This window comes from Coregonus clupeaformis, chromosome 10, assembly GCF_020615455.1.
Source record: "Coregonus clupeaformis isolate EN_2021a chromosome 10, ASM2061545v1, whole genome shotgun sequence".
Classification (NCBI taxonomy): Eukaryota; Metazoa; Chordata; class Actinopteri; order Salmoniformes; family Salmonidae; genus Coregonus; species Coregonus clupeaformis.
The window spans coordinates 18,923,642-18,943,185 of NC_059201.1; the positions used below are offsets into that span (position 1 = coordinate 18,923,642).

The 19,544-nt window shown below is 42.4% G+C and overlaps 1 protein-coding gene across 1 annotated transcript; it reads left to right on the plus strand.

The window, feature by feature from the left end:
• Positions 1–521: 521 nt before the first annotated feature.
• Positions 522–18,908, plus strand: LOC121575276 (epidermal growth factor receptor kinase substrate 8-like protein 3). Its single transcript, XM_041888253.2, has 20 exons — positions 522–732; positions 3,861–3,957; positions 4,062–4,132; positions 4,274–4,338; positions 4,484–4,642; positions 14,121–14,270; positions 14,393–14,469; positions 14,582–14,709; positions 14,987–15,150; positions 15,643–15,754; positions 16,259–16,332; positions 16,447–16,521; positions 16,742–16,887; positions 17,016–17,172; positions 17,270–17,301; positions 17,404–17,500; positions 17,607–17,714; positions 17,848–17,933; positions 18,125–18,257; positions 18,385–18,908. Exons 2-20 carry the CDS (start codon positions 3,884–3,886, stop codon positions 18,415–18,417), a joined length of 1,941 nt encoding a protein of 646 aa, XP_041744187.2. The 5' UTR covers positions 522–732; positions 3,861–3,883; the 3' UTR covers positions 18,418–18,908.
• Positions 18,909–19,544: the final 636 nt, after the last annotated feature.

Below are 19,544 nucleotides of genomic sequence, written 5' to 3' on the forward strand. Positions count from 1 at the left end.
AATTGAACTTACCACAGGTGGACTCCAATCAAGTTGTAGAAACATCTCAAGGATGATCAATGGAAACAGGATGCACCTGAGCTCAATTTCAAGTCTCATAGCAAAGGGTCTGAATACTTAAGTAAATACGTTTTTTTTTTTTTTTTTTTTTATGTCTAAAAAGCTGTTTTCGCTTTGTCATTATGGGGTATTGTGTGTAGATTGATGAGGGGAAAAAACGATTTAATACATTTTAGAATAAGGCTGTAACGTAACAAAATGTGGAAAAAGTGAAGGGGTCTGAATACTTTCTGAATGCACTGTAGCTATCATACTGACAACAGATTGACAACAGGAGGGATTGTCCAGGACTTTGTATGGGATTGTCCAGGATCCCTCCTTGACAGAGACCTTTGCTCTGTGGGGATGCCATCCTTAGTACCAGGCACACCCACAACCCCTGCCCTGGACCTGAGTATAAATGACTACAATCTCTGGCATTTTCTCCCATAAGGAATTTGACACTCAGTTGAACAGTAACACCCTTATTGGGTGCTTTCAATCCTATGGATCAATGCACTTTTTACTCTGGACTTTGCCCCTGTCTTTTATGAGGAAGTCTTGGGAGTATTTGTTCAGAGTTCCGCAATAGAAACCATAGGCCTGTAATATGAATGGTATCTGCTTTGAAGTAGAAGAGACAAATATATTTATCCATAAATAACACAGAAAATACATTGCCGGACACAACAGGTAAGGTACCTAACATCTATAAACCATAGGTAGGCCTATGTTTTTTTCAGTGTATTTCCTGGTGAGAGGTTGATCGGCTGATGTTTACACATCATGAAAAGGGCGATCAGTATTTTCCAGTGTTACATAAAAACTAGTAGTCTGAAAAGTGAAGTATTTGAGCTGAATTTAGAATTCTATTACTGACTTTATTACTAGACTGACTTTTGTTATTATTGTGTGTAATTCGTTAGAGGGAGACACTGATTAACCCGACAAATAGCAAACAGAGCTGTACATCTTTTTAGTAAATATATGGTGCTGATTGAAACATTTTGTTTTAATATAGCTGAACTTGGGTTTGAGTATCTCAAATACTTATTTCTACAGCGTATAGGCCCCTTTCCCCTGCTGTAAGTTGAATTATCTCAAAAATATGTAGCTAGCCCTAATAAAGATAGCATTTGATGACAGAAAAAGATGATGTGTTGCTTGCTGTCAATCCATAGTTAAACCATGATAAACCATCCTCTGATTTTTGTCACTGCTTAATTGTTCAATCGTTGCACATCTCAATCACATAAATGAAGGTATCACAGAAGTTCAAAGAGCCTTGAGGTTTCTGGTTTCAAGTTGTTATCCTTTGGGAAAAATTGCAATAGTGCACAACTAAAATACTGTAACTGTCTAACATGATCTTTAGGCTGTGAATACAGTCCACTGTACTGCCTGTTATAACATAATGACTGATTAACTACAGGGCTTCTAAGGTGTGATGACTAAAAGGTTTGTTGTCATGGTTCAGCTCAGCTCTGGACTGTAATGTTACTCATTCATAGCTATGGTTGCAAAAGGAGGGTATATTACTGGAAACTTTTGTTACCAAACTTTGGTAACTTTCATTTTATCAGATGATATCTAGTGGCCTTTTTGGGTACTTTAGATTATTACAGGTGTCTGCAATTATCTCTGTCCCTCTGTGTGGTCTCATCACATATAAAATATATCAAATAAGATGATAAAATAAATATAATAATAGAATGACAAAGCTGTAAAACATTATCCTAAATATATACCATCAACTTAGTGAATACCATTGGTGTTTAATATGAGGGTTTCAGCATGAAATATCCGTTGTATATTTTGTTTTACACACTTTGTTGTAAATATTTTAGCACCAAACAGGTGGCAGTTGTGAAAAAAGTCAATCGTTGGAAGAGTCGCAGAGCTAATTGAAAATAATGCAATTTTATCTTGAACCATATGGTCTATCCACTAGAAACTCATGGACAGTATGGACACAGATATACAAATTGTTATACTATATATATGAATAGATAAAAAAAAGTTATTCAAGTATAAATGACCAAAGTTACCACAGATTGCCATCTATTACCTGTCATTTGATAAAATAACTGAAGATTCCTGTAACTTTAGTAAATTACCGGTAGCTTTGCAACCCTATTCATAACACATCCTGTATAAAATCTAATGAATAGAATCATGATAATAACAGCAATGGCAGGTGATTGTTGTTATGTTATTGTATCACTGGCCGATAAGGTACAGTACCAGTCAAAAGTTTGGACACACCTACTCATTCCAGGGTTTTCTTTATCTTTACTATTTTCTACATTGTAGAATAATAGGGAAGACATCAAAACTATGAAATAACACATATGGAATCATGTAGTAACCAAAAAAGTGTTAAACAAATCAAAATATATTTGAGATTCTTCAAATATCCACCCTTTGCCTTGATGACAGCTTTGCACACTCTTGGCATTCTCTCAACCAGCTTCATGAGGAATGCTTTTCCAACAGTCTTGAAGGAGTTCCCACATGCTTAGCACTTGTTGGCTGCTTTTCCTTCACTCTGTGGTCCAACTCATCCCAAACCATCTCAATTGGGTTGAGGTCGAGTGATTGTGGAGGTCAGGTCATCTGATGCAGCACACCATCACCCTCCTTGGTCAAATAGCCCTTACACAGCCTGGAGGTGTGTTTTGGGTCTTTCTCCTGTTGAAAAACAAATGATAGTCCCACTAAGTGCAAACCAGATGGGATGGCGTATCGCTGCAGAATGCTGTGGTAGCCATGCTGCTTAAGTGTGCCTTGAATTCTAAATAAAATCACAGACTGTCACCAGCAAAGCACCCCCACACCATCACACCTCCTCCTCCATGCTTCACGGTGGGAACCACAGATTTCCACCGGTCTAATGTCCATTGCTCATGTTTCTTGGTCTCTTCTTCTTATTGGTGTCCTTTAGTAGTGGCTTCTTTTCAGCAATTCAACAATGAAATCCTGATTCACGCAGTCTCCTCTGAACAGTTGATGTTGAGATGTGTCTGTTACTTGAACTCTGTGAATAATTTATTTGGGCTGCAATCTGAGGTGCAGTTAACTCTAATGAACTTATCCTCTGCAGCAGAGGTAACTCTGGGTCTTCCATTCCTGTGGCGGTCCTCATGAGAGCCAGTTTCATCATAGCGCTTGAAGGTTTTTGCGACTGCACTTGAAGAAACTCTCAAAGTTCTTGAAGTTTTCCGGATTGACTGACCTTCATGTGTTAAAGTAATGATGGACTGTCGTTTATCTTTGCATATTTGAGCTGTTCTTGGACTTGGTGTTTTACCAAATAGGGCTATCTTCTGTATACCACCCCTACCTTGTCACAACACAACTGATTGGCTCAAACGCATTAAGAAGGAAAGAAATTCCACCAATTAACTTTTAACAAAGCACACCTGTTCATTGAAATGCATTCCAGGTGACTACCTCATGAAGCCGGTTGAGAGAATGCCAAGAGTGTGCAAAGCTGTCATAAAGGCAAAGGGTGGCTACTTTGAAGAATCTCAAATATAAAATATATTTTGATTTGTTTAACACTTTTTTGGTTACTACATCATTCCATATGTGTTATTTCATAGTTTTGATGTCTTCACTATTATTCTACAATGTAGAAAATAGTAAAAATAAAGAAAACCTTGGAATGAGTAGGTGTGTCCAAACTTTTGACTGGTACTGTAGGTAAAGTACCAGTTGCATTGGCAGCAGTAGTTATCACTGTATTATGCTCTTGTGGTTGATGTTTGTGCCGAAGTGTTCTTGTGTGTTTTCTGCATCTCTGTCTCCTTGTGTTACAGGTGTGTGACCCAGGGGTTCCAGGATGTACAGGAGTAACAGTCCCTATGGCTTGGACTCTAGCAGTTACGCAGGATCTGTCCAGTCCATCCAGTCCAAGTAGGTGTTCTCTTGTGTGCTTGGAATGTAGCTATAACCCTTTTTTTTTTTTGTCTCTGAAATCTAATCTATATTATGCTTTTCTCTCCATTTTCTTGTGGCAGTGGCTATTCAGTGGATGATCGGTCATCACAGATATCAAATCTGTCCAGACCAAGTGCCAAGTCAATATACAGTAAGTAAAGAGAAAACAATCATGTTGACTATTGACCTTGAGCAGTTTAAACTGATTACCTAAAGCATTGTTTATTGTAGATTCATGTTTTGTGAAACGCAACTATGCATAACGTGTTAATTATTCCATGTATCCCATCAGTGCAGAGGAAGGAGTATGCGGACTCTATCACCAAGATGATGGACAAATTCCAGTACAGAGTAGAGGTATTGTTTTGGTTAATCCAATATTATGATTGTACTATGCTAATCAATTAGCCATGATAATGGTCTGCATTTGATCACAATAGCTATGCAGCTATTTCTGTGATTCCAAATGCATGTATAACCCCTGTATGTGTCTGTTCTCCAGCATCTGTTTACCTGTGACCTGGATGGTAGGGAGGTGCGTGATGTGAATGACTGTGTTGAGAGGCTAAAGCTGCTGGATGGGATGGGCCGGGTGTGGGGGCAGGACATGGTCCTGGAGGTGCGGGATGGGAACCTGCTGCTAACAGACATCGAGACTAAGGTTGGTGCACACACTTTATACTTGACAATAAAACACTGGGTGAGCATAGCTATACCCACAGTTTACTAACAGACATTGAGTGTTCTAGATTAGAGAAAGAACATACAGTAGGTGTCATAAGTATTTACCACCCTTGGATTTCTTCACATTTTATTGTGTTACGAAGTGTCATTTTTTTACACAAAACACTCTGTAATGTCAAAGTGGAAGAAATATTACAGTATATACATAAAAAAAAAGGTAAATTAAGTATTCACCCCCAAGTCAATACATGTTAAAACACCTTCGGCAGCGATAACAGCTGTGAGTTTTCTTGGGTAAGTCTCTAAGGGCTTTGCACACCTGGATTGTGCAATATTTGCCCATTACTCTTTTCAAAATTCTTCAAGCTCTGTCTACATGTTGGGGATCATGGCTAGAAAGCAATTTTCAAGTCTTGCCATAGAGTTTCAAGCAGATTTAAGTCAAAACTGTAACTTGGCCACTCAGGAACATTCACTGTCTTCATGGTAAGCAACGGGTGTAGATTTGGCCTTGTGTTGTAGGTTATTGTCCTGCTGAAAGGTGAATTTGTCTCCCAGTGTCTGGGAAAAAGCAGACTGAACCAGGTTTTCCTCTTGCATTTTGCCTGTGCTCATGTTACCATTTCTATGAGCTTATAATATAATCTCCAATGCGAAAGGTACTGTTTACTTGAATTTGAATGATGTCAGCACGATTTTTTGTTAATGTTTTCTTCCTCTCCCCCAGTCCACTTATACGTTTCTTCTTTATTTTCCATGGGCTTCACCCAAGTACCTTCTAGTGGCTGGAATACAACCGTATTAAGCCCCTTACAACACCCCACTGCAAAAATGTAATGTTGTCCCAAACATTTCACTGGCCTCAAAACAAACACAGAGGATGTAAGTACTGGTCATGAGAACACCTGCGAAAACTGGACTAATACCCATATAACTATATAGACATGCCCAGTCTACCTATATGGGCAAAAACGCAACCCCCACTCACCATTATAACACTGTGATTAGTAAAGGTAAAAATAAATAAAAACTGAGCATCTCTAGTTTGTATTCTGATTAGAGCTTGGCAGCCCTAAAGTGTTATAGGTTAGAATGTCTCTGGGCCTCCTCTGCCGGGCTGAATGGCGGGGCAAGGTCATGGGTGACCCCAATGAATCAGTGTCCACTTCATCATGGGATGATTGAGTCTCTGAGTCCTCAGCTGTTTCCATATTTACCCCTGTCCTCTCTGGGGTCTCCCTGAGGACAGGCTGGCACTCCTTCACAGCAAAGTGTCTATCAGTCTGACCCTGTTCCTCACTATTATCTGATACTACCTGTGTGCTACTCTGTCTGCTCTCTTCATCCCTACGTGGCCTGTTGATGAATACTGGATAAGAATTCTCATCTGAGCTCTCAGACTCAGCGCTCTCAGCATTTTGCTCCTTTTGCTGGGGTGGTTCCCTTCTCCACAGACCTCTACTCAGTGCTTGAACTGGTTCCTCAAATGGTAGGGAATTCCATGACATGAGCATATTGAGATGCAGAATCCGGGCCTGCCTGTACCCCTCTCGGGTTTGACCTCACAGACAGGGCTGTCATCCCCTTTCCTGGTTACCACCACGTGTATTTGGTCCTCCCAGTGTGATCTTAGCTTTCCCAGTCCCCCACGTTCTGACATGTTCCTCACCAGTACACGATCCCCTGAGACCAAAACCGAACTCATTTTCTTCAGATCGTAATAGGCTTTTCCCTTTGCTGTTGATTTCTCCATGTTTCTTATGGCAATGTCATAGGCTTCCGCTATCTGTTGCTGCCACTTCTTAGCATAATCCTTGTATGGTTTCTCCTGTTCGTTTATCTGTAACTCAAAGACAAGGTCAACAGGTAGCAGTGGAGCCCTTCCGAATAGCAGGAAATACGGTGAGAACCCAGTAGCATCACTGGTGGTACAATTATATGCATGAATGACCTTGTTTAGATAATCACCCCAGGTTGGCCTTTTTCTCTTCATCTTGTGTGTGCAACATTGACAATAGTGTACGGTTAAATCTTTCCACCGGATTCCCCTGTGGATGATATGGAGAGATTCTTGAATTGGCAATTCCTGTACAGTTCTGCAAGGCTCTGAATAACTGACTTTCAAACTCTCTTCCCTGATCGTGATGGATTTTTGACACAAAGCCAGACTTTGGGGAAAAGTCCTCGAAAAGCTTTTTTGGTGCAGTTTTCCCTGACTTATTTCTGGTGGGGTAGGCTTGTGCAAATTTTGTAAAGTTATCTAAAATAACTCAGATGTACTCATGGCCCCCTCTGCTTTTCTCCTAATGCACATAGTCAATTGAAATCCTCTCAAAAGGAGCTGTAGACTGTACATGTTACATTGGGGCCCTAGTCATTACACTGGGTTTCTTTTGCTTGATAGATTTACACACTTTAGTGATAAAGTGTTCAATGTCATGTTGCATGCTGTCACGACTTCCGCCGGAGCTGCCTCCCCTCCTTGTTCAGGCAGGCTTCGGCGTTCGTCGTCACCGGCCTTCTAGCCACTGCCGCTCCATATATCATCATTACATTTGTCTTGTCTTGACTATTACACACACCTGGTTCATATCCCCTCATTAGTCTGTGTATAAGTGTTCCCTCTGCCCCCTTGTCCTTGTGGGTGATTGTTTTATGTGAGTTGAGTGTAGCTCGGTGGAGCTACTCGTACCTTGTATTGCCGGGGTAGATTGTTCCCCTGTGCCTGTATATTGTGGTCGCTATCCAGCGCAACTGTGTATGACGGAATAAACCTTGTATTCGGTGATTTACCCTCCTGCGCCTGACTCCTTCTAATCACACTCATCACACATGCGCGGCCAATAAAAGCGTTCTCGTGCTAAGTTCAACACTTTTTCTGTTCCTAGATGGGCCATTTCAGTGTGTAAGTACTTGTAAATTAGTGTTCTGTACTGACTTGGTACCACAACTTGTGTCCTTTTTGCTTTCCTTTGTAATAATCCCTCTGGTGAGACATGGAGCCTGTTCCACTCTTGCAGTAACTGTTTGACTTCGCATGACTCTTGTTGTCATTCTGTTGGTTTTGGCTTAGCCCTTTGCCTTTTCAGTTCCAAGATTCTCGATACAGCTGCATCCTTTAACTGAGCCTGCATAAGATCGTGTGGAGACAGTCGATCTGTAACTGTTCCCCCCCACCTTGACAGCTCCTTTTGCACTGATGGCCTTAGTGTAACCGCGGATATCCAAGTTAGACAGTCATGCTGTTGTGCCTGAACATTATTGAGTGTTGCTTTTACCATCTCAGGTGAGTGTTTCTCTGTGTATTCTTCCATGTCATGTGCAACATGCAAAGGAGAACATGTAGGCCTCCTGTAGCTCAGTTGGTAGAGCATGGCGCTTGCAACGCCAGGGTTGTGGGTTCGATTCCCACGGGGGGCCAGTATGAAAAATGTATGCACTCACTAACTGTAAGTTGCTCTGGATAAGAGCGTCTGCTAAATGACTAAAATGTAAATGTAAATGTGACAGAAAGTCTGCGTCAGTGTTTACCTTTCTAGGACGGTACTTCAGTGTGAGATTGAAGTCAGACTGCTCCGCCACTCAGCGATGACCGGTGGCATTCAGTCTTGCTGTAGTTAGTAAATATGTCAAGGGGTTATTATCCCTGTACACTGTCACAGAGTGAGCATAAAATAGGTTATCTTGGAACCTCTCAGTCACTGCCCATTTGAGGGCCAAGAATTCCAGTTTCCCAGAGTGAAGGTGATAGTTTCTCTCTGCCTGTGTCAGGGTGCGGGAGCAATATCCAATGACTCTGTTTGCCACTTTGTCGTAGGTATAACACACCTCCCAATCCCTCTTCGGAGGCATCAACGTGCAAGATAAAAGGGTCCTTGAAATCTGGGTAAGCAAGCACAGGTGGATTAGTCAACACACTCACCAAGTGTTCTAATGCTCTCTGGTGGGCATCCTCCCATATAACTTTCTGGTGGGGCGGCGCCTGTCCCGACTGCATAGCTATCTTGGTCCTTTGCTTCCCGGATGCTGGGGTCTCCGACTTCACTGCTAGTAAGTCATAGAGACATTTTGCATGTTGTGAGAAGTTCTGTACATAACCCCTGTAGTAGCCTAGAAACCCCAGTAGTTTCCTCAGCGCTCTCACGTTTGTTGGTGTCCTGTTTACCAGTTATTGCACTGCTACAATTTATTGAACATCCATTCTGTAACCCTCAGTAGAAATTATTTGACATAAATAACAGACCTCATTCTTGAATAGGTCACACTTATCAGCCCTGAGTTTGATACCACATTTATTTTGCTGCCTGAGTACCTGACGGACATCTTCCACATGTTGTTCAAATGACTGACTAAAAATAAGCACATTATCCAAATATGGTATACAGATTCTATCACTTATACCCTCTAAACTTTCCTCCATGCTTCATTGGAAGGCAGAGGGACTGTTTGATAAGCCAAAGGGAATTCTGTTCCAAATATATAAGGCCCAAGGAGTGCTGAAAGTGATGTATTTTCTGGACTCCTCTCCCACAAAGCCTTGGTGGTATGCATTTCCTTCATCTAAAACTGTAAACCATGAGTTTCCTCCCAAACCATTAAGTATTTCCCGTATACAGGGTATGGAATGCCTGTCCAGAACAGTCTTCTTGTTCAATCCTCTGTAATCAACACAAAGTCTTAAACTCCCATCCTTTTTCCGTACACAGACCAGAGGTGATGCATATGATGAAGTTGACCTCCTGATGAAGTTTTTGTTCAGGAACCCATGGAGGTGGCTTTTCACCTCAGCATACAAGGGGCATGGCACACCATTGTACCTCTTGCCACTGGTATGTTATCAGTCAAGGTTATCGCCATTTAGAGATTTTCAATGCACCCTATGTCCATGTCATCTTTGGCAAAAATGGCTGATTCCTCTCTGAGTATCTGTTTGAGTAATTCTTGTTGTTGTTGGCTCAAGTGCTGTACATCTACAGGTGGGTCCCATCACTCTATGTGACTGGTGTCAGGGCCAGGCTCCGGTGGGGATCTGTCATGAACCTGTGCTACAGTAACCTTTTCTCCACTGGGCACAGGAACCGGGTGACACGCTACCACTTTCTGTAATGTCCCTATCGCTGTTTGTCTTGGTAAGGTAATGTCATGTTTGGTAGTATTTACTACTGCAATGTCAACATTTCGAGATGGGCGTTTTGATGTTTTCATGACCTGACTTTGTAGGTCCAGGCTGCAGATCACTCTCACGTCCGGTTCAAATAACACCATTTGATCATTGAAGGGGGGCCTCTCTTGGGATACAGGGACGAATCCATTTTGTTTGTCCACCTGGAATGACAATGTCATGTCTGCCTGCTGTAAGCAAGCATTCCTCCGTGTGCTCTGTGCTGAAGCAGATTGGGTATAGTCTTTGCCTTGCCCTGTCCTAGCTTAAGTGCATGTTTTAGCATCTTTACTGTATACATCAGCTCTGAGGGATCATTGTTACTTTTTGTTTTGACTATTTCTTCAATTGCATTAAACCCAATGATTGGTTTCTCCAGTCTTTCATTTGTGACTAATATGGGAACCCTCAATTATTTTCTTGCAATGACATCAGCTTTGGGATCAAGCAAACTAAAACAAATGTCCATCCAACCCAGAAAGGGAATTTCAGTGCCATTGGCTGCCCTCAGATCCAGTTTCTCTGTATTGCCCATGATTTCTGCCAGTGGTCTAATTTGTGTGTGTGGCAAATGCCGTCTTCTCCATTCCTCACTTATGATAGAGACCTAAGCCCCTGTGTCCCATTGTGCTTGCGTCTTTATGCCCTCCATATAACACCACGCTTGACATTTTTTTCCAATGAGCTGTGCTACATTACCATGTCCTGGAGTAGTTGGCCCCCACTCTCTCTGTGTCATGGGACAAGGTGAGTTGTGGTCAGTCTTGCGGGCAGTCTTTCATGTAGGTTGGTGCTGTTTCCAATTATCCTGTTGGCACAATTTGGAACAATAGGCAGCTTTATGACACAATGAACACAACTTAAACTCTGAGGTTCTCTCTCTCTTTGCACTGCAGCCGCTGTAATACTGGATGGAACTAGATGTATCTGAGGTCACTCCCCGTTCCATGGTTGTGACCCCCAGGCGTTTCCCGATGGCTGTGCTTTGCCCCTGATTCTACTTCCTACTGCCCAATGGCTATCACTGCCACATTTGTATCAAATCAAATCAAATCAAATCAAATGTTATTGGTCACATGCGCCGAATACAACAGGTGCAGACATTACAGTGAAATGCTTACTTACAGCCCTTAACCAACAGTGCATTTATTTTTAACAAAAAAAGTAAAAATAAAACAACAACAAAAAAAGTGTTGAGAAAAAAAGAGCAGAAGTAAAATAAAATAACAGTAGGGAGGCTATATATACAGGGGGTACCGGTGCAGAGTCAATGTGCGGGGGCACCGGCTAGTTGAGGTAGTTGAAGTAATATGTACATGTGGGTAGAGTTAAAGTGACTATGCATAAATAATTAACAGAGTAGCAGCAGCGTAAAAGGATGGGGTGGGGGGCAGTGCAAATAGTCCGGGTAGCCATGATTAGCTGTTCAGGAGTCTTATGGCTTGGGGGTAGAAGCTGTTGAGAAGTCTTTTGGACCTAGACTTGGCACTCCGGTACCGCTTGCCGTGCGGTAGCAGAGAGAACAGTCTATGACTAGGGTGGCTGGAGTCTTTGACAATTTTGAGGGCCTTCCTCTGACACCGCCTGGTATAGAGGTCCTGGATGGCAGGAAGCTTTGCCCCAGTGATGTACTGGGCCGTACGCACTACCCTCTGTAGTGCCTTGCGGTCGGAGGCCAAGCAGTTGCCATACCAGGCGGTGATGCAACCAGTCAGGATGCTCTCGATGGTGCAGCTGTAGAATTTTTGAGGATCTGAGGACCCATGCCAAATCTTTTCAGTCTCCTGGGGGAATAGGCTTTGTCGTGCCCTCTTCACGACTGTCTTGGTGTGTTTGGACCATGATAGTTCGTTGGTGATGTGGACACCAAGGAACTTGAAGCTCTCAACCTGTTCCACTACAGCCCCGTCGATGAGAATGGGGGCGTGCTCAGTCCTCTTTTTTTTTTCCTGTAGTCCACAATCATCTCCTTTGTCTTGGTCACGTTGAGGGAGAGGTTGTTGTCCTGGCACCACACGGCCAGGTCTCTGACCTCCTCCCTATAGGCTGTCTCATCGTTGTCGGTGATCAGGCCCACCACTGTTGTGTCATCGGCAAACTTAATGATGGTGTTGGAGTCATGCCTGGCCATGCAGTCATGGGTGAACAGAGAGTACAGGAGGGGACTGAGCAAGTCTGTTGACCAGTCTCATTAACAACTTTAGCATCTGGTTTTCTGTTGGAGCGATTCCTAACTGAACTGTCACCATGGCCCTGCATTGACTGTTCTAATGATGCTACCTGACAGGTCAGTTCTTTGTTTGCTTCATTGATCGCATCAATTTTACTCAGGAGGGGATTGTATTTATTTTGTTTTCGGACTGTGGTCTGTGGGGGCTCTTCCTTTGCACATTCCTCTCCGCAATCCCCAAAGGGGGGAATACTTATCCTCACTCTTTACTGCGTTCACTCTTGTGGGTGTGAACTTACGTGAAATCCTGGCCTTTTGCATTCGTTCGCGTTCATTGCCCTGGGCAGTTAACATTTTCTCAAGCAACAGTTCATCACTGGTGTTAATATTCTGGCGCTCATCTCTGCCCTGACGTTATCATTTGTTAATCCAGTAACAATGGCCTGCAGGCATTGGCTCTTGACTAACTATTTCAGTCCTGGTTGGGCATGAGCTGAGGCTGATAACACTTTCTGTCTCAGGTCGAAGACTCGGACTAGGAAGTTCAAGGCGGACTCTCCCGGCTCTTGTGTTGCTTTAGTCAACTTGTGATACAGTTCAGTAGCGTCCTTCTCTACATAATGTGTCCTCAAGATTTTCCTTAGTGTATAGTGTCATGTCTGTTTTTCCCTCCAGATAACTCCTCATCTTAAGCCCTGTGCTCACAGCTCTGATAACTGCTTGTATGATTTCACTGTATCCTTTTCTCAGTCCATTTTCAATCTGATGTTCTAGGCTGCTGAAGCTGAGCTTATCTTTCTGCTGGCTTATCTCTTATCTCTCTGGGTTTGCTGTCCACTTGCGTCGTTGGCGCCAACTGGCTGGAACTTGTAGGCAGTTGAAGCAGACATTCCCTCATCCTCTGATTCCATTAAATCCTCATTCTCACAGAGTAATCCTCAATCAGTTTGCACCGCAACGCGCGATGGCTCTATCATTTTACTTCAGAGTCATCTACACCTCCTATTCCACAACGTACACACAGGTGCTGTAAATTGTCCTCAGTTAAAGTCCATAAACAACGTTTCCCTCTCTCGACTCATATTGTCCTACTCACGTGGCAACAACAACAATGCAGGCAATGGCAAGATAGCTAAAATCAGTTCGGTGGTTAGCCCGCTAACGTTAACTAGCTAGCTACTCTCCCAATGTCTCTCACTCGTTGTCCGTTCAAGGAATATGGGCCGGTACTAACATGAAAATATATCTCAGCAGTGCCTCCAAATTTGTTACCCTTTCTATGAGCTTATAATATAAACTCCAATGCGAACGGTACTGTTTACTTGAATTTTAAACATGTCAGCACGATGTAACAGCAGTTTACAGCATTTTTTGTTAGTTTTTTCTTCCTCTCCCCCAGTCCACTTAAACTTTTCTTCTTTATTTCCAATGGGCTTCACCGGAGTACCCCCTAGTGCCTGGGATACAACAGTATTAAGCCCATTACACTTAGCTCCATGTATCCCCAGCCTTTGCCGATATCAAGCATACCCATACCATGATGCAGCCACCACCATACTTGAAAATAAGGAGGCAGTTACTCAGTGATGTGTTATGTTGGATTTGCACCAAACAGAACACTTTACATTTAGGCAAAAAATTATATTCCTTTGCCGTGTTTTATTTTTGCAGTATTACTTTAGTGCCTTGTAGGATGTTTTGGAATAGTTTTATTCTGTATATTTGTATTATTCTTGAATCTTTTCACTCTGCCATTTAGGTCATTATTAGGTCATTATGCCTTTAAGTTTCAATCACGCTGTAAAGCTGATCTTCCGCGATGCGGATTGAATAGAGCCCTAATTTAGGCTTGCCTAAACAAAGGGTGGAATACTTATGCAACTACTATATACATTTGTACATTTGTACAATTTTCTTTTCACTTTGACATTATGGAGTATTTTGCATAGATCAATGACAAAACATCACAATATATCTATTTAAATCCCACTTTGTAATGCAACAAAACGTGAAGAAATCCAATGGGGTTTTGTTTCCTGACCTACTATTTTCTCTCCCTCTCCCCCTCCTCCCCTCTCCCTCTCTACCCGCTCCCCCTCTCTCCTCTTCCTGTGTGGGGTTCAGGAGGAGCTGGAGTCCCTGGCTCTGAGCAGCATCGTGGAGCTGAAGGCTGTGATGGACAGCTGTGTGTACAACTCCCTGCTGACCGCGACCGTCAAGGACCACAGCAAGAGGACCACCAGTGTCTTCATGTTCCAGTGTGAGGACCTCAGGGTGAGGACACTGTTATGTATCCCTGAACCTGTCTCAAGACGGTATTAGGACCATTATGTTTCTCTCATATTTCAAAATGGCTGTGCATGTGTTTGAAAATGGATGTTAGTGATTTATTTCAGGCTGATTTCATAAAACGGGACCTAGAGAGAGTGTTCCCTCACCAGAGAGATGACGTTAGCAATCACAGCAACAACAGGTAACAACAGCCTACAAAACAGTCCAAAACAACAACAGTGCATTTAAAATGGTGTAGCTTATCTCAGTATGTGCTCATTTTCTCTGGGTAAACCTCTTCTTATCTCTACCAGGGGCAATCTGGAAATTATGGCTGGCCATCAAATTGTTAGGAATCTTCAGAACGCTGGCCCACCCCCTGAGCAGAGAGAATGGACTCCTCCCGAAGATCCTTCAGCTCAATGGTGCGCTCCGGACTATGGTAAGCCAATGGCATACTCCAACCCAAAGTAGTTATAGGAAACTATTGAACAAGAGGACTAAGGTTGTGACTCGTGAGGTCAGAACGGCTTGTCTAGATCACTGTAAAAATAAAAAATAACAGAGACGATTAGCTCAAGGGTTTGTTTCCTGTGTTAATGACAGATAAATAGCTTTAGTCAAGGTGATGTCAAATATTTTTTAAACAATAAATACTGTGGGAAATTAGAATAACCAGGCTGAGAAACCAACCTGTTTCACCCCTATATGTTCAATAGATGAAAATCCTACACCTGTACCTACACCTACACAGCCCATGCCCAGAGAAGAGCCCCCTCCTCCCAGGAAGGAAACCCCAGTTCAGCCCCTCTTTATGGAGGACGAGCCTGAGCCAGCCCTTGTCTTTCCTCCACGCCCATACACAGAGACTGATAGGAACGTGGTCAGTGCTCTGCCTCTATCATTATATTATTAATGTTATCAGTACTGTGGATGATAGCTTAAAAGGGCAATCAGCAGTTGAAACAATAACAAAGCATATTTCCCGCCACTGTTCCTGTAAAAAGATGATGGATGGGGCGGGAGAAATGTAACCGCTCTCAAATTCATAGACAGAGCTATGGAGGCAAGAACTGTCCATCCGTGATATCAAAAAAATAGTTTTAAGCATGTTTTGAGGCTATACAGTGTTTGTTTACATTTACTTTGTCTACAAACATTGGAGCAATCAGCTTATATTTTGGGTTCTGATGGGGTGCGGCAGTTTAACTAAGCTCATGAGGCATTTATAAATTATATTCTTCAAGAATCAATGGATATATATCATTAATGTATAAGTCCAGAAATTGATGTAGCAACTGCAGATTGGCACTTTAAGGTGAATTTAGTGGGTTGCATATGAATATTATATAACATGTTCTTTGTTTTTCTACAGGACATTGTGAATCATATTTTCAATGACATTGAGATCTTTATGGGCCAAGTTGCTGCTGCTGCAGCCAAAGCCGAGAAGAAAATAAAGAAAAAGAAGAAGAAGAAGAATAAAGGTGATTTAGAAATGTGTTTCTCCTTATTCCAAAGAAGGCTACACCAGTGGTTCAATTGAGCCAGCGCTACCGTATGGGTAAAAAGTATGATAAACCAAAGTAAGGGTCTCCCAAATTTTGTTACAAAGCAGAGGGCTCCGAATAGCTCCGCATTGACATGATTGGTTGACGTTAGGTGGGGGCGGGAGTTTCTGTATAAACACAAACTCACTTGACAACTTCCTACACAACAGCTTTGCCTAACTGCTCTGCTCTGCGAAGCACAATAAGTATGAATGCACTGACTTCTGCAGAGGCCGTACTGCCGTAAATGCTGTATGGCCAATGCAGACTCCGGATTGACCATGCAGAGCCTTTAAATTGGAATAACCTTAAAATTAATATTGTCTCTCCCACCTGAACCCCTGGGGATATCCCATATGCAGGTGCAAGATGGCAGTGGGCAAACTGTGATCTGAGGTTTTAGTATTTTGATGCCATTTGTTTCTTTGTTTAATTTCCAAGGCATTAAAGGCATGCCACCAGCAGAGGAATTTGAAACCTGTCTCCAGAAAATCAAATGTGGGTTCAATCTTCTGGTGTGTATTAAAATATCTCAGCTATTTTGCTTGCTGTACACTCATGATGTAATACATGCTATTCATTTAATCTGAGCGCTTAATCAAGTACCTTTGGTCTGTTCACTGTGACAGGGGGAGCTCAATGGAAAGATTAGTAATCCCAGTGCTCCGGAATTCATCCACTGCCTCTTCTCCACCCTGGCATTTGTAAGTTACTCCTACTGCTTACTCCATCTTTGTTTTCTACTCAGCTCTTGACCCACCCTTGAACCTTTTTCAACATAGTGTTTTGAACCAGCTTAAACGAATTGACAGTGCATGATAAAGTTCAGAAGGCTTGTTTCCCACCCCTAGCGGCAAGTGCTGTTGTAGAATCAACTGCTAAAACAGTTAAAACTCACGTTACCTTACCCCCTGCCTCCTCCAGGTGGTGTCCCACTGCTCTGAGGAGCTGCCCCCCACCATCGTGGCACCCCTGCTGGAGCCTGAGTGTATCCGTCTGCTGAGTGAGGAGGCCACTCCTGAGGAGGACCAGCTGTGGCAGTCACTGGGAGACGCCTGGAACATCCCCAGGTGGGACACATGCATCACACCACTCATCAATGGGTATCTGGGAATGGGGAGTTACTGTCAGTCAGTGGTGCTCTGTGTACTTCCATACGTTTTGACAATGACTTCCTGTATCCCTGATGTCTTATCAGTACAAAATGGCCCGAGGATGATGAGGACATCCCTACCTACACTCTGGAGTTCTATGATGGTTGGAAGCCCCTGGAGGTGACCCACTCTCTCCCAGGGAGAGAGCCTGAGAGAAGGCAGCAGAGTCAGAATCAGAGTCCGCGCTCCACCCCTGAAAAGGTAAATGCCCAGTGAGCTGCATCTTATAGTTCTGTACCGGCTGGGTAATTTCAGTAAGGTTTCTTTCAATAAGTTCTTTCAAACTTTTCCCATGTAGAGGTCGGACCCATTGAAGCCTCCACCATCACGGTATGCATTATTAAAGTATTATAAACTATTTAAAAGCCATGAAATGATTTATGGATACAGGTTGTTCTGTGTGCGTCTATAGATCTATGTATGTGTTTTCAGTCCAGATGAGCCAAACCCCAGTTACATGCGTGTGATGTATGACTTCACTGCAAGGAACAACAGAGAGCTGAGCATCTCCAAGGGAGAGGTGGTTCAGGTGAGCCTACTCACCACTACTGCATGTTAACAGCACTTTGAAGTCTGTCTGCCCGCTCGCCCAACAGGAGGTTTGACAGAAGAGTGTGTGCTCTGTGCATCCACAGCTACTGGACATGTCAAAGAAATGGTGGCGAGTAAGGAGCGACAGAGGGGAGGAGGGCTTTGTACCCAACAATTCACTGGAGTCACAGGACAAGGAGCAGGAAAAGCAGGTAAGATACCCCAACACTCAGCAACACTTCATACTGGAAAGCCTGCTGTGTGTTATTATGTTGTGTATGCTCCATGTGTATGGTGTTTACTGTATAAGTATGTAATTATAGAGACCTTATCCCCCCTTGTCAGGAAACCAGTGGTCCTCCCTCCCTAACCAAGAGGTCCAAGCCTGACCAAGTGAAGGCCTGGCTGGAGTACAAGGGCTTCAGTAAAATGTAAGAGCACTCAAACTCCCAATCACATTAGCTATAGCTTAGTGATCACTGTAGGCATACATGTCATTTACAACTACTGTAGTCAATCACAAGTGAGTATGAGAAATGACAGGATAAGTATTCTATCTCTTTTCCCAGATATTTTTAAATGTCTCCCTCACTTTCTCTCCTTCCCTCCCTCTGTCTATCAGCACGGTGCGCTGTCTGGGTGTGCTGAGTGGCTCTATGCTCCTGGGGATGACGAGAGAGGAGCTGAAGATAGTGTGTCCTGAGGAGGGGGGGCGGGTCTTCTTTCAGCTCCAGAACATCAAGTCTGCCATGGCTGTAAGTCACACACCACTCTTTCTTTAGCTGTACAACTGTTGATTTATATTATTGTACATGACAGGTAACAAGCTGATTTCTAAATCCCAGTCCTATTCCTAACCTTTGTTTTTTCTTTCCACTCCAGCTTGCCAGTGAGGTAACGCCCATAGAGCCTTAGGAGGGGAGGACCAGAGAGTCACAAATGAGTCGGGACTTTAAGTTTCATCCCGTTCCGCTGTGCAATAGAAAAAATACTAATTATAACTACTGAAAACACTGAGTAAGCTGAGTTTAGTTAGAAGTATGTAGGGTGGAAGTATCAAAGCTCTATACTTTTTAGTTCCATTTAGTAATCCAATATTTAAAGAAAGAGGCTCTCTATATATTTATATATATATATATTCTGTGTCAACCGTTAACTTTAATAATATATTTTACCATATGTATTCTATAAAACCAGTGTTGATGCCACTTGATTCTATGATTGATCTTGAGGAGTTCATTAAAAGTCACCATTTGTAGAAATTAATGTTTTTAAGTGTTACAATACTTTTTCTGTATAGTATCTTGTTGTTGATGTATCTGACATGTAATCAATTGATACATATTTTATTTTGGTAGGGCTATGTATGGACACTTCAATGAGTAAATCACATTATATAAAATCAAGTCTGTGTCTCTATAATCTAAGCATGTATCTCAATGTTGGAACTGTCTATCCACATAATCACCTATATTAGTTGACTAAATTAGTCAATTAGCTGACTCCTTCAAGAAAATAACTAATGACACCAGACAACACATTAGATGAATAAACATGCTTTATTTCAATCTTCAGACATCATACCATAGAGTCTGTAAAACATTGGCATTCATTTAAAGCCATGGTAGTGACTACAGTACAATAAGGGCTCTATTCAATCTGCGTTGCAGAAGTTCAGCTTTACAGCGTGATTGAAATTTAAAGGCAATGTTCCCGCGTCAGCAAAGACTGCATTCACAGTAAACACTGCATATGTCGGCTCAATCGGAAATTACCTTTACATTTCTGTCGCGCAATCTGTAACGCTTTAGAGATACAGATTGAATAGAGCCCTAAATCCAACAAATTAAAAAGACAATGAAAACCATGTCAATAATAGAAAAAACGTGCAGGGCACCTTTCATGTAAAAACATTACAATGTCTAAAAAGGAAACATGAATTGAGCACAAAATAATCACAAGTAAAAATCTAACTGTTTGAATTCAACATTATGAAGTGAAAAGAATACTAGGCAATTCTTCAATGAGAAAATTGATTGAAC

Coding starts and splice junctions, on each gene's coding strand:
- LOC121575276 (XM_041888253.2), top strand. CDS start 3,884: ATGTACAGGAGTAACAGTCCCTATGGCTTGGACTCTAGCAGTTACGCA. Junction 17,302..17,403: donor TTGAAGCCTCCACCATCACG/GTATGCATTATT, acceptor ATGTGTTTTCAG/TCCAGATGAGCCAAACCCCA. Junction 17,715..17,847: donor ACAAGGAGCAGGAAAAGCAG/GTAAGATACCCC, acceptor CCCCCTTGTCAG/GAAACCAGTGGTCCTCCCTC.